Source organism: Tachyglossus aculeatus, chromosome 6 (genome assembly GCF_015852505.1).
Source record: "Tachyglossus aculeatus isolate mTacAcu1 chromosome 6, mTacAcu1.pri, whole genome shotgun sequence".
NCBI lineage: Eukaryota > Metazoa > Chordata > Mammalia > Monotremata > Tachyglossidae > Tachyglossus > Tachyglossus aculeatus.
In genome coordinates this window covers 6,075,829-6,091,017 of record NC_052071.1, presented here as the reverse complement: position 1 = coordinate 6,091,017, position 15,189 = coordinate 6,075,829, and the positions used below count along the sequence as shown (strand labels likewise).

The 15,189-nt window shown below is 50.8% G+C and overlaps 1 protein-coding gene across 1 annotated transcript in view; it reads left to right on the top strand.

The window, feature by feature from the left end:
- The window catches only part of FAT4 (FAT atypical cadherin 4), a 153,067-nt gene that overhangs the window by 121,215 nt on the left and 16,663 nt on the right, over positions 1-15,189 (top strand). Inside the window, 4 exon segments of the mRNA XM_038748420.1 lie at positions 4,118-4,425; positions 8,232-8,317; positions 8,752-8,931; positions 10,360-10,484. Of these exon segments, the coding sequence (XP_038604348.1) occupies positions 4,118-4,425; positions 8,232-8,317; positions 8,752-8,931; positions 10,360-10,484 (699 nt within the window).

Genomic DNA, 15,189 nt, shown 5'->3' with positions numbered 1-15,189 from the left:
ACTATGTGCAGGGCACTGTACTAAGTGCCTGGGAGAGGACATTATAACCATAGACAGACACATGCCCTGTCCACAACGAGCCGAGAGTCTAGCCCACAAGCAAACGTCAACATATCCCCTCGTCTCGATCCTCATAACCATCAGCCCATGAAAAGTATTGGCTGAGATGCAGCATGGCCTATTGAATAGAACACCGGTCTGGGGGTCAGAAGGACCTGGGTTCTAATTCCAGTTCCGTCGCTCATCTGCCGGGTGGTCTTGGGCAAGTCACTTCACTTCTCTGGGCCTTGGTTCCCTCCCTTCAAGACTGTAAGCTCGATGTGGGCTGGGATTCTCTCTCTTTATTGCTGTATTGTACTTTCCAAGCACTTAGTACAGTGCCCTCTACAGAGTAACCGCTCAATAAATATGACTGAGTGAATGAGTGTGAGCCCCTTGTGGGACAGGGGCTGTGTCCAACTGGATGAGATTGTATCTACCCCAGTGCTTAGGACAGTGCCTGGCACAAAGTCAGTGCTTAACAAATACCATAGAAAAACTAAAACCAAAAACTGTACTTATTGAGCACCTACTGAGTGCAGAGCACTGTACTAAGCACTTGGGAGAGGACAGTAGAGTTAGCAGACACGATCCCTGCTCTCAAGTAGTTGGCAGTCTCCTGAGCACAGAGCACTGGCCTGAGTTCAGTAGAGTCAGTAGAAGTGATCCTTACCCTCAACTGCATCACAGCATGGGTCCTGCCTTCCTACTCTGTGGTACTCTCCCAAGGGCTTAGTGCAGTCCTCTGCACAAAATAAGCGCTCAATAAATACCACTGATTGATTGGTAGATCTGAAGAAATAAGCAACTCCACTGGGGGAAACAGTACGGGCTAGATAGCTAGTTCTGTCCCCAAGTCACTTCACTGGGCCTCAGTTTCCTCATGCATAAAATAATGATAAAACACCTGCCCTCCCGCCCTCTTAGTCTGTGAGCTCCATGTGGGACAGGGACTGTGTCCGCCCAGATTATCTTTTATCGACCCGAGCCCGACACATAGCAAACACGTCAACACCAGAAGAAGAAACTTTTTACATTTATGTTGTTAAGAGTACTTGATGAGTGCTTACTATGTTCTAACACTGAACTATGAACTAGAACTATGTGCTTACACTCTTCTAAGCCCTGGGGTAGATACAGAATAATTAGGTTGGACAGAGTTCCCTGCCCACATGGGGCTCCCAGGCTTAATCCCCATTTTATAGACGAGGCCCAGAGAAGTGAAGTGACTTGCCCACGTTCAAAGAGCAAGCAGGTGGCGGAGGCGGGATTAGAACCCACAAACTTCTCACTCCCAGGCCTGTGCTCTATCCACAAGGCAACACTGTTCCTCTTTTTTCCTCCCATCATGCTTTCTGGATTTGCAAGGTCATTGGGTTGTTTGTCTAAAGCCTTTTTCATGATTGCACGCTCATTTTCTCCCTCCTTTCATGGGTTTAATAATTTAGGAAAACAGTTCATCCATTTCATTGACATTCCCAAAGAAATGTGTTCCCAACCCCGATTAACGCGTTCCTGGATATTGGCCCTGGAGATCAGTTGGCTGGAACCAATTTTGAAGAAATAGCGAAACCACACTTAGACAAGACATATTAAGCTTTTTACCTTCTTTGGGTCTCCAGTTCAAGTGCTGGCAGAAGCCTAGAGCCAAATTCAAGGGAAAAGAACCCTTCTCAGCTTAATAAGAATCATACGATATGGGTTGCACTCTATTCCAAATGATTTGACGTAGTCTAGTAATATTTGTGGGAAAAGTATTTTGACCAAACGTCTTCTCAAAAATAAAAAGTCCAGGAGAAGGTTTTGAATGAACCGGGTCTGACCGATAGAAATGTAGATCACTCAGGAGAAGTCTGCATAGATTAGTTTTCTTCCCTTTGAGAGCAAATTTACAGGAGTGACTCGATAAAAACGACTGAACTTTGAAACTGTTGACAATTTGGGAAATATCGAAAGGGCTTTTACACTCTTTCTCCAGGACAGCCACTGGAAAATGGTTTGTAGGTTTTCCAGTTCTGCTTTGAGTTCTCCAAAGGAAATTAAATTCTCTAATTTGACATGAAGTTGGCCAAATAGACAATCTCTTTCTGCAGGGGAAAAAAAAAAAAGAGTTTCGTTTCAATTGGTGAGGGCTATTGGGGATTTAAAAAAATATTCTTTGAGGTAAGTGCTTTCACGGAAGAGACGACTCTCTCTGATCTCCGAGAGCCCAGGCCCTCAGTAATCACTCAGTAGATGAACGGGATTTATCGAGTTCTCGTTCCGGGCCGAGCCCCTTATTAAAGGCTTGGAAGAGTCGAACGGACTTACTAGACATGATCTTCACCCTCAAGAAGATTCCAGTCTCTATGCAGAGAAGTGTCCTGAGCGCTTGGGAGACATAATCCCTGCCCTCAAGAAGCTTTCAGTCTACGGCAGGCAGAGCACTGAACTAAGTCCTAGAGAGAAAACAATGCAATAGAGTTGGCATATGCAATTCCTACCATCTCGGGATCAAGAACTCGATAAATCTCATTCATCTACTGAGTGATTACTGAGGGCCTGGGCTCTCAGAGATCAGAGAGTGTCATCTCTTCCATGAAAGCACTTACCTTAAAGAATATTTTTTTAAATCCCTAATAGCCCTCACCAATTGAAACCGAACTCTTTTTATTTTCACCTGCAGGAAGAGATTGTTTATTTGGCCAACTTCATGTCAAATTAGAGAGTTTAATTTCCTTTAATATCACAATTCCTTACAGTCTCTGGGATCCCACAATTCCGAGCATTTAAGCAGCATGGCCTAGTGGAAAGAGCCTGGGAGACAGAGGTCGTGGGTTCTAATCCCAGCTCGGCCACATGTCTGCTGTGTGACCTCGGGCCAGTCACTTCACTTCTCAGTGCCTCACTTCCCTCATCTGTAAAATGGGGATGAAGAGTGTGAGCCCCATGTGGGACAGGGATTGTGTCCAACCTGATTACCTTGTATCTACTCCAGCATTTAGTAATCCATCCACCAAACTATATTTGCTCTAGCTTTGGAAGAGTAACATCATGAAATGAAAAACCAACAATATTTCAAATATAGTACAGCCCCCAGGTAATTCTATATGAAAATAAAATTAGATATTAACTTTAAAAGAGGCATAATAAAGATTGCAAATGGACACTTCTGAAAGATCAAATGCTTCTGAATAGTATACAATTATAGACAACTTGAAACATCTTGGGCAGGGACTGTGTCTACCAACTCTGTGGTAATGTACTCTTCGAAGCACTTAGTACAGTGCTCTGCACACAGGAAGTGCTCAATAAATACTACTGATTGATTGCTTGGCTTATAGTGAATGCTTAATTTATTCATTCAGTCATATTTATTGAGCACTTACATGTGCAGAGCAGTGGACTAAAGCTCGGGAGAGGACAACATAACAATAAGCAGACACATTACAAATACCACAATTATTATTATTATCATCATCGTAATAATAGGTAATAATTGGGGTAGTAGTAAAGAGCTTACTATATGCCAGACTGTAATAATAATAATAACACATGATATTTGTTAAGAGCTTACTATATTCCAAGCATTATCCTAAGCACTGGAGTGGATAGAAAGTAACCAGGTTGTCTCATGTGGGGGTCACAGTCTTAATCCCAATTTTTACAGATGAGGTAACTGAGGCACAGAGAAGTTAAGTGACTTGCCCAAGGTCACAGAGCAGACAAGTGGCAGAGCCGGAAATAGAACCCATGACCTCTTGCTCCCAAGCCCGTGCTCTTGTCAGTAGGATATGTTGCTTCTCTACTAAGCACTGGAGTGGGGTCAAGGAAACCGGGTTAGACATAGTCCCTGTCCCATGTGGGGCTCACAATCTCAATTCCCATTTTCCAGATGAGGTAACTGAGGCACAGAGATGTGAAGTGGATTGCCCAAGGTCACCCAGCAGACAGGTGGTGGGGCCAGGATTAGAACCCATGACCTTCTGACTCCCAGCCCAGCCCTTCTGACTATCCGCTCCGCCATGCTTCTTTTATCATCCTGCATAGTCCATATCTCCCGGACATAACCTTTCCCTCCTGTGTTTTCCCACTCCAGGCGTCTTTGGCAAACACTGCGAGTTGACCAGCTACGGATTCGAGGAGCTGTCCTTCATGGAGTTCCCAAGCCTGGACCCGAACAACAACTACATCTACGTCAAGTTCGCCACCATCCAGAGTCATGCTCTGCTGCTCTACAACCACGACAACCGCAGCGGAGAGCGGGCCGACTTCCTGGCCCTGGAGATCGCCGAGGAGCGACTGAGGTTTTCTTACAACCTCGGCGGGGGCACCAATAGGCTGACCACCACCAAGAAGGTATCCGACGGACTCTTCCACACCGTCGTTGCCCGCAGGGCTGGAACGGTGAGTCCCTTGGGGGTGATGGGAGATGGTCCTGCTGCTGAGAATTCACTGTATCAGACTCTCCCAAGCACTTAGTATAGTGCTCCTCACACAGCGAGCGCTCACTAAATATGATCGAATGAGTGAACGAAAAGGCGAGTTGGGAAGATGGGTCCTGCTACTGAGAATTTATGTATCGTCCTCTCCCAAGCGTTTAGTACGGTACTTTGCACACGGTAGATTGGGAGCTCCTTGAGAGCAGGGATCATGTCTACTAACTCTATTGTCCACGCCCCGTGGGCTTAATATAGCAGCTCAATGCAGAGTCAGTAAATCCCTTTCACCTGCTGAATGATGGATGGAATTTATTATTGATCCACCAATCAATCTATGGCATTTATTGAACGCTTACTGTTTGCAGTGCCCCGTACTAATCGCTCGGGAAAGTACATATACATTGAAATGGGCGGACATGATCCCCACAAACAAGGAGCTTAAGGTCCTTGACGGGGGAGAGAGACATTAAAATAAAGTACAAATATGAGGAAAGAGTAGAGAATAAGGATATTTACTTAAGTGCTCTGGAGCTGGAGTAACAAGTGAGTATGAGAAGCAGCGTGGCTCAGTGGAAAGAGCCCGGACTTTGGAGTCAGAGGTCATGGGTTCAAAGCCCGGCTCCGCCAACTGTCAGCTGTGTGACTTTGGGCAAGTCACTTAACTTCTGTGGGTCTCAGTTACCTCATCTGTACAATGGGGATTAAGACTGTGAGCCCCCCGTGGGACAACCGGATCACTTTGTAACCTCCCCAGCGCTTAGAACTGTGCTTAGCACATAGTAAGTGCTTAATAAATGCCATTAATAAATAATAAAATAACAAAGTCTTAATGGTGTACATAGCTAAATCCATAGGCCATGCAGAGGGGAGAGTGGATAGGGGAAATGAGGACTGGGTCAGGGAAGGCTTCTTGGAGGAGATGTGGTTTTAGGAGGGTTTTAGATGTGACTTTCAGAGGGGCAACGCGGGCCTGGGAGTCAGAAGGTCATGGGTTCTAATCCTGACTCTGCAAGTTACTTCACTTCTCTAGGCCTCAGTTATCTCATCTGTCAAATTAGGATTAAGATTGTGAGCCCCTGGTGGGACAGGAATTGGGTCCAACCTGATTTGCTGATATTCCCCCCTAACACTTAATACAGTGCCTGGCACATAGTAAGTGCTTAACAAAAACCACAATTATTACTAGTATTATTATTAGGAAGGTTTTGAAGGTGGGAGAGTGGCAAGATAGCAGTTATTGAACATTTACTCTGCACCCACTGATTCATTCATTCATTCAACCATATTTATTGAGTGCTTACTGTGTGCAAAGCACTCTACTAAGTGCGTGGGAGACTACAATATAAAAGCAAATGAACACTGTGATCCTTTCTGGGATAGGTATAAGATCATTATATCGGACGCAGTCCCTGTCCTAAACCGAGCTCACGGTTTAATGTGGAGGGGGAACAGGTTTTGAGTCCCCATTCTTTTAAGTGAGGAAACCGAGGCCAGGAAAAGTGAAGGGACTTGCCCAAGGTCACACAGCAGGTAAGTGACGAGTCAGGAATATAACCCAGGTCCGGTGACTCTCAGGCCTGGGCTCTTTGGTTTTCCAAATCGAGTTGTGGGCTCCGACTGCTGTGTCAGGAACTGAGTAAGGACAGAACTTTGCATTCTTTAGAGCCACAGTAAGTTTAATTCTTCCAACCAAATATGAAAAAGGAAGAAGTAAAAAAAAGTATTAGCAGAAATTAAATTAAAAATCCAGACGTGTTTTTTTTTTATGGAGGGAAAACAAAACTTGAAGAGAAACAGTGAGTCATTTTGAGAGTTGAATTTTGTTTAGTGGTATGGGGCCAAAACTTCTTTTCTTTCATGAAAATGGAGAGAAAATTGGAAAAGCAGAATTTTTCATTTCTCCGTTATGTATATACCCAAAGCAGACAACTGAGACTAATGCAAAACTTTGGGATGGGCACCTCACTGGGAATGGAAGATGGAAAATGAGACTCGCTTAGAGTAATTTAGGAATGATAGTAATTCAGGGAGAATGAAAGCTAATCAATCAATGACATTTTTTGAGCACTCACTGTGTGCAGAGCAGTAGGCTAAGCACTTGCGAGAGGACAATATAACAGAGCTGGAAGACACGTTCCCTGCCCTCAACAAAGTTACAGTCAGGAGGGATTAGTAATTTGTATCAGTTGATTTGTATCTGGAGAACTGAACAATTATGGAGGGCAGGATCACCCTTTTTTTAAGAGTTAATGAACTTCTTTCTCGATCAGCCGTTTGCCAACACAGAATGTGGAAGAATGACGTCTTTGAGACCCGGGGACCCTCTTAATAAATAAAAATTGCGGTACTTGTTTTGGGCCAAAAACAAGATCGTCACTTTGGACACAGTCCTTGCCCGACATGGGGCTCAAGTCTAAGTAGGAAGGAGAACAGAGATGGAACCCCCATTTTACAGACGAGGGAACCGAGGCCCAGAGAAGTGAAATGTCTTGCCCAAGGTCACCCGGCAGGCATGTGGCGGAGTCAGGATTAGAACCCAGGTCCTCTGATTCCTGGGTTCTGGGGGGCTCTTTCCGCCAGACCAAGTGGCTTCACTCTTGAGGGAATGAAGTCTCTCCGCTCAGATCCAAAGGTGTATTAAAAAATCACCCTCTTCGAGGAATTTGAATCTGTCATTTCCTTGCGGGAACTGGAGTTTTATTGGAAACTGGTAAAACCATTAATTTGTCAGGCTTGAGGCACTACAGAGATGGGATAGGAAAATCTCTTCACTCGAAGGAGTAACTTTAGAATTGCTCACGGAAGACCGGGGGAACATTTGAGTAACTTCTCAAAATGAATTGTGTGAACTTCGTTCCAAATAAAATATCGTCTCAAATGCCCCTTTTGTTGGAGGAAGCCCACCCCGTTCCACTTTTCCAATGTCGAACAGAAAGAATAGATTGGGGAGAATTCAATTTATCGGGAGGGCAAGGCTTGGGGGTTTTCTTGTCCGATTGCTGTTTGAGAACTCAGAGAAATGCTGGCCATGATTGAAATGAACCCTCCTCCTCTTTCTTCTTCCAGGGCGGAATGTGTTTAAAGTCTCCAAAGACACTCAGGGGTGGTTAGGGATCATTTCTTTCATTTTGAAAACAAAATAAGGGGGAATGAAAAATCCCACTGGGCAGAAAATGCATGCTAAGGTAATTGTATTAAATGTGTTCAGGGCTTTTAATAGTGCTTGACACATAGTAAGCACTTAACAAATACCATCATTATTAAATACAGAAGCCACCTGTCCTAGTGGAAAGAGGTTGGGCCTGGGAGTCGGGCGATCTGGGTTCTAATGCCGGCTCCCCATTTGTCTGCTGTGTTACCAAGAACAAGTCACTACCCTTCTCTGGGCCTCAGTTCCCTCAGCTGTAAAATGGGGATGAAGACCGGGAGCCCCACAAGGCATGGGCTGTGCCCAACCTGATTACTTTGTATCTATCCTGGTGCTTAGTATAGTGCCTGGCATATAGTAACTGCTTAACAAATACCATAAAAAATAGAAAATGGTGGATCCAAAGGCCTTGGCATATAATGCTTTCTTATACTGTTCTCTTGCTCGCTAACCATTACCCAGCATCAGACATGTGAGCCCCACGAGGGACAATGACCGTGTCCAACCTGATTTGCTTATATCTACCCAAGCGCTTAGTACAGTGCCTGGCACACAGTAAGCACTTAATAAATACCGCAGTTATTATTATTACACATTAATATATTTCTTTATATTGTTTGCAGGCCGCTTCTTTGACTGTGGACTCTTGTTCAGAGGGTGAAGAAGAAAGTTATTGTGCTGTCAGTAATGTTGCTGAAGACAATGACTGGTAAGTTCATTTGATTAAAAACAATCCCGGTATTTATGAAAGGCTTACTACGTGCCAAGCACTGTGCTAAGTCCTGGCACGGATGTAAGATAATCAAGGGATTTATAATAATAGTAATAATAATAGTAATTGTGGTATTTTTTAAGCGTTCACTATGTGCGAGGCACTGTACTAAGCACAGGGTTAGATACAAGCAAACTGGGTTGGACACAGTCTCTGTCCCTCATGGGGCTCACAGTCTTCCTCCCCACTTTACAGATGAGGCAACTGAGGCCCAGACAAGTGAAGTGACTTGCCCAAAGTCACTCAGCAGACAAGTGGCAGAGCCGGGATTAGAACCCAGGTCCTTCTGAATCCCAGGCCTGGGCTGTAGCCACTAGGCCACGCTGCTCCTCAATATCTCAGAATCTGTCCATCTGGCATTTCTCACTTAGGACCCTGGACGTGCAGTCCAACAGGGTGACGGTCGGAGGGATCAGGTCGATAGAACCGATTCTGCAGAGACGAGGACAAGTGGAGAGCCACGACTTCGTGGGCTGCATCATGGAGTTCTCCGTCAACGGGAGGCCCCTGGAGCCCCGCCACGCCTTGGTGGCCCAAGGAATTTTGGAACGGTACGTCACTCTCCCCCGCAAAGCCACGGCCCATCCCCGGACACGAGCCTGTAGGGAAATCAATGTACCCCCTACCCACCCCCAGACACAGACACGGCCAGTGGGGACCCACCCCCTCACAAATATGGCCCGTCCCCATTCACGAACCCGGTCTGTGGGAATGTCAGCCAACCCAGAATCCACCCCCTTACAAACACGGCCCGTCCCTGGACGCCAACACGGCCCATAGTTTACCTCAGGGTCCCCATGACCCACCCCCTCACAAACATGACCCCTAGGAATGTCACGGTCACCCACCCCCTCACCAACATGGCCTCTAGGGACCCACCACCTCACAGACACGGCCCGTCCCCAGATGCAAACACAGCCCATAGTTTACCTCAGCATCCCCATGACCCACCCCCTCGTAAACATGGCCCCTAAGGACATCACTGTCACAGGGACCCACCCCTTCACCAACATGGCTCATCCCCAGACATGAACATGGCTTGTAGGGATGCCAGTGTCCCCACAACCCACCCCCTCACAAACACGGCCCCTGGGGATGTCAGCGTCTCTGGTACACACCTCCTCACAAACACGGCCCATCCCTGGACACAAACATAGTCCATAGGTATTTCGGCATCCATAGATCCACCCTGTCAAGAACACGGCCCGTCCCCAAATGTGAACATGGCTCTTAGTTACGTCGCCATCCCTGACGCTAATGCAACCCAAGTCACCAACTCTACCTCGCCCCATTCAGGCTCCCGAGGCCATGATGGCAGATCGTTTTGACGTCAAGTCCCGGGGGTGGGCCGGCTCTTCCGTAAGGGAAATCCGACACAGAGGCCCCTTCCGCCCTCCGGCCCCTTGGTTACCATTTGTGACAAGGGCGACCTACTTCTAGGCATTAAGATGGAATGTGGGAAATGGTCGAAGCTCTGATTCTGTGCCAAACACTGTGCGAAGCATGGAGTAGATATGGGATCATCAGATGGGGGGAAAGAGAAACCCTGCCCCACTCTGGACTGGTCACCTTAGAGGAGGGAGTGCAGGAATGTTATCCCCATTTTACAGATGGGGAAACTGAGGTGGAGAACCACCAGATTGATTGAAGTCCCAGGGAGGGAGAGAAGCAGGAGTAGAAGGGGAGGGAAAGAGGGCAACTATAGACAAAGAGCATTTAATTAGCTTCTCTCCGGAATGGCTCCTTTATTGTTCTGTCTGTCTTCCCTATTAGACTGAAGCTCCTCGAGGGCAGGGATCATGTCTACTCGCTCTATTATCGTCTCCTAAGCGTTCAGTTCAGTGCTCTGCACACAGTAAACTGGAAGCTCCTTGAGGGCAGGAGTCGCGTCTGCCAACTCTACTGTTCTCTCCCAAGTCTCTAGGTGCAACTCTTTCCAAAGCTTATTTTACTGACCGCTGTTGTGATTTGTCTCCTAGATGCGTGAGGGTAGAAGATGCTTGTTCCAACAGCCCTTGCCAACACGGAGCTACGTGTACAGACCACTGGTCCTGGCAGCAGTGCCAATGCCAAGAAGGAATGACCGGAAACTTCTGTGAAAAACGTACGTCGTGCTTTCCCCTTTTATCTTTTTGTTTTTCTTTTTACCTGGTTCTCGTTAAGCGCTTGCTCTGTGAGAGGCACTGTACTAATCACTGGGGTTGCTCCAAGCTAATCAGATCAGATATGGTTCCTTTCCCACGTGGGGCTTACAGTCTTCTTCCCCATTTTACAGAGGCTCAGAGAAGTCAGGTGACTTTCCCAAGTCACACAGCAGACAGGTGGCAGAGCCAGGATTAGAATTTGGGTCTTCCTGACTCCCAGGGCAGGGTGCAATCTGCTAGGCCATGCTGCTTCCCCTTAGCCCAGAAACAAGGTCAAATGGAAAATGACTCAATCCAGATGGCCAAAATAGGCAGCTGTGTCACAAAGTCATTTCTGCGTTTGATTTGACAGTGAGAGACATTTCTCACATTTGAATATCGAGTTCGCTAGTTATCCTTAGAGAAGCAGAGTGGTCCAATGGAAAGAGCACAGGCTTTGGAGTCAGAGGTCACGGGTTCTAACCCCGGCTTCACCAATTGTCAGCTGTGTGACTTTGGGCAAGTTACTTAACTTCTATGTGCCTCAGTTACCTCATCTGTAAAATGGGGATTAAGGCTGTGAGCCCCCTGTGGTACAACCTGATCACCCTGTAACCTCCCCAGTGCTTAGAACAGTGTTTTGCACATAGTAAGCATTTAACAAATGCCATCATTATTATTATTATTATGTGCCAAGCACTGTACTCAGTGCTGGTGAGCCCACTATTGGGTAGGGACTGTCCCTATATGTTGCCAACTTGTACTTCCCAAGTGCTTAGTACAGTGATCTGCACACAGTAAGCACTCAATAAATACGATTGATTGATCGACTGATTGATTGATTGCTGGGTTGGATACAGGAAGATCACAGTCTGTTCCAAACAGGGATTGCATTTTAACAGGGAGGAGAGCAGGGATCAAATCTCCAAAAATGTGACCTTAATGTCTATAGATAGCCACAAATTATAGGTGATATTTTAATAATAATAATTATGGTACTCCTTAAGCACCTGCTATGTGCAAGCACTAAGCACTAGGGTGGATATAAGTTAATCAGATTGTCATGGTCCTTGACCCACATGTGGCTCACACTCTTAATCCCCATTTTACAAATAAGGAAATTGAGGCTCAGAGAAGGTAAGTGACATGCCCCAGGTCAAACAGCAGACATATGGCAGAGCCCGAATTAGAACACAGGTCCTTCTGACTACCAGGCCTGAGCTCTATTCCAAGCCCCTCTTGACTGTAAGCTCACTGTGGGCAGGGAATGTGTCTACCAACTCCCCTGGATCACACTCTCCCAAGCGCTTAGCACAGTGCTCTGCAAAAGGGAAGCATTCAATAAATACCATCGATCGATTACCCCAGTACTTTTCTCAGTGCCTGGCACATAGTAAATCCATAACAAATACCATCATTAACTCACAAAATCAGGATTTTTTCAGGCTGAATTGGGGCTGAAAACACCCGGATGAATTCAAGGGTAAACCGCCACCAAGTCAAGCGTTCGACAGAATGCCGGGGGAGATGAATTCTCTTCTGAATAATCAGTTAAATTCAAAAACCATTACACGACCACACCTTTACTAGCCACTAGAACATTTATCTGGGATGTTCATGAGTCACTGAATTCCCCAAAGCCCTCTATGCTTCAAAACACATGTCCCGCTTCCCAAATCTATTTCACACTCAGTTTTATTTAGATGTCACACTTCCATAATCCCCGTGATCTCAGATCATCCCCTTCCTTCTCATTCGCCTTCACAAGTTTGAATAACTAGGGACAGGTATCTGAAGTTTCACCATGGGTGAGAATCAAACCAGGCGTACAACTTGGGAGTTTGAAAGGCTAATAAATCTGCACCCAAATCCCTCTTCTAGTGTCTGGCCCTGACCGTCTGCCCCCGCCCCTGCCTCCCTGGCCCTGACCGTCTGCCCCTGCCTCCCTGGCCCTGACCCTCTGTCCCTGCCCCTGCCTCCCTGGCCCGGACGCTCTTCCCCTGCCCCTGCCTCTGACCGTCTGCCCCTGCCCCTGCCTCCCTGGCCCTGACCCTCTTCCCCTGCCTCCCTGGCCCTGACCCTCTTCCCCTGCCCCTGCCTCCCTGGCCCTGACCGTCTTCCCCTGCCCCTGCCACCCTGGCCCTGACGTTCTTCCACTGCCCCTGCCTCCCTGGCCCTGTTCCCTTGCCCCTGCCTCCCTGGCCCTGTCCCTCTTTCCCTGCCTCTGCCTCCCTGGCCCTGACCCTGTTCCCTTGCCCCTGCCTCCCTGGCCCTGACCCTCTTCCCCTGCGTCTGCCTCCCTGGCCCTGACCCTGTTCCCTTGCCCCTGTTTCCCTGGCCCTGACCCTCTTCCCCTGTGTCTGCCTCCCTGGCCCTGACTGTCTGCCCCTGCCCCTGCCTCCCTGGCCCTGACCCTCTTCCCCTGCCCCTGCCTCCCTGGCCCTGACCGTCTTCCCCTGCCCCTGCCTCCCTGGCCCTGACCGTCTTCCCCTGCCCCTGCCACCCTGGCCCTGACCTTCTTCCCCTGCCCCTGCCTCCCTGGCCCTGTTCCCTTGCCCCTGCCTCCCTGGCCCTGACCTCTTCCCCTGCCTCTGCCTCCCTGGCCCTGACCCTGTTCCCTTGCCCCTGCCTCCCTGGCCCTGACCCTCTTCCCCTGCCCCTGCCTCCCTGGCCCTGACCGTCTTCCCCTGCCCCTGCCTCCCTGGCCCTGACCGTCTTCCCCTGCCCCTGCCACCCTGGCCCTGACCTTCTTCCCCTGCCCCTGCCTCCCTGGCCCTGTTCCCTTGCCCCTGCCTCCCTGGCCCTGACCTCTTCCCCTGCCTCTGCCTCCCTGGCCCTGACCCTGTTCCCTTGCCCCTGCCTCCCTGGCCCTGACCCTCTTCCCCTGCGTCTGCCTCCCTGGCCCTGACCCTGTTCCCTTGCCCCTGTTTCCCTGGCCCTGACCCTCTTCCCCTGTGTCTGCCTCCCTGGCCCTGACTGTCTGCCCCTGCCCCTGCCTCCCTGGCCCTGACCCTCTTCCCCTGCCTCTCTGGCCCTGACCGTCTTCCCCTGCCCCTGCCTCCCTGGCCCTGACCATCTTCCCCTGCCCCTGCCTCCCTGGTCGTGACCGTCTGCCCCTGCCCCTGCCTCCCTGGCCCTGACTGTCTGCCCCTGCCCCTGCCTCCCTGGCCCTGACGGTCTTCCCCTACCCCTGCCTCCCTGGCCCTGACCGTCTTCCCCTGCCCCTGCCTCCCTGGCCCTGACCGTCTTCCCCTGCCCCTGCCTCCCTGGCCCTGACCGTCTTCCCCTGCCCCTGCCTCCCTGGTCGTGACCGTCTGCGTCTGCCCCTGCCTCCCTGGCCCTGACCGTCTGCCCCTGCCCCTGCCTCTCTGGCCCTGATTGTCTGCCCCTGCCCCTGCCTCCCTGGCCCTGACCCTCTTCCCCTGCCTCCCTGGCCCTGACCGTCTTCCCCTGCCCCTGCCTCCCCGGCCCTGACCCTCTGTCCCTGCCCCTGCCTCCCTGGCCCGGACGCTCTTCCCCCGCCCCTGCCTCCCTGGCCCTGACCATCTGCCCCTGCCCCTGACCGTCTGCCCCTGCCCCTGCCTCCCTGGCCCTGACCCTCTTCCCCTGCCTCCCTGGCCCTGACCCTCTTCCCCTGCCTCCCTGGCCCTGACCGTCTTCCCCTGCCCCTGCCACCCTGGCCCTGACCTTCTTACCCTGCCCCTGCCTCCCTGGCCCTGTTCCCTTGCACCTGCCTCCCTGGCCCTGACCTCTTCCCCTGCCTCTGCCTCCCTGGCCCTGACCCTCTTCCCCTGCGTCTGCCTCCCTGGCCCTGACCCTCTTCCCCTGCGTCTGCCTCCCTGGCCCTGACCCTGTTCCCTTGCCCCTGTTTCCCTGGCCCTGACCCTCTTCCCCTGTGTCTGCCTCCCTGGCCCTGACCGTCTTCCCCTGCCCCTGCCTCCCTGGCCCTGACCATCTTCCCCTGCCTCCCTGGTCGTGACCGTCTGCCCCTGCCCCTGCCTCCCTGGCCCTGACTGTCTGCCCCTGCCCCTGCCTCCCTGGCCCTGACGGTCTTCCCCTACCCCTGCCTCCCTGGCCCTGACCGTCTTCCCCTGCCCCTGCCTCCCTGGCCCTGACCGTCTTCCCCTGCCCCTGCCTCCCTGGTCGTGACCGTCTGCGTTTGCCCCTGCCTCCCTGGCCCTGACCGTCTGCCCCTGCCCCTGCCTCTCTGGCCCTGATTGTCTGCCCCTGCCCCTGCCTCCCTGGCCCTGACCGTCTGCCCCTGCCTCCCTGGCCCTGACCGTCTTCCCCTGCCTCTGCCTCCCCGACCCTGACCCTATTCCCCTGCCTCTGCCTCCCCGGCCCTGACCCTCTTCCCCTGCCCCTGCCTCCCTGGCCCTGACCGTCTTCCCCTGCCTCTGCCTCCCTGGCCCTGACCGTCTTCCAATGCCTCTGCCTCCCTGGCCCTGACCGTCTTCCCCTGCCCCTGCCTCCCTGGCCCTGACCGTCTTCCCCTGCCCCTGCCTCCCTGGTCGTGACCGTCTGCGTCTGCCCCTGCCTCCCTGGCCCTGACCGTCTGCCCCTGCCCCTGCCTCTCTGGCCCTGATTGTCTGCCCCTGCCCCTGCCTCCCTGGCCCTGACCCTCTTCCCCTGCCTCCCTGGCCCTGACCGTCTTCCCCTGCCTCTGCCTCCCCTACCCTGACCCTA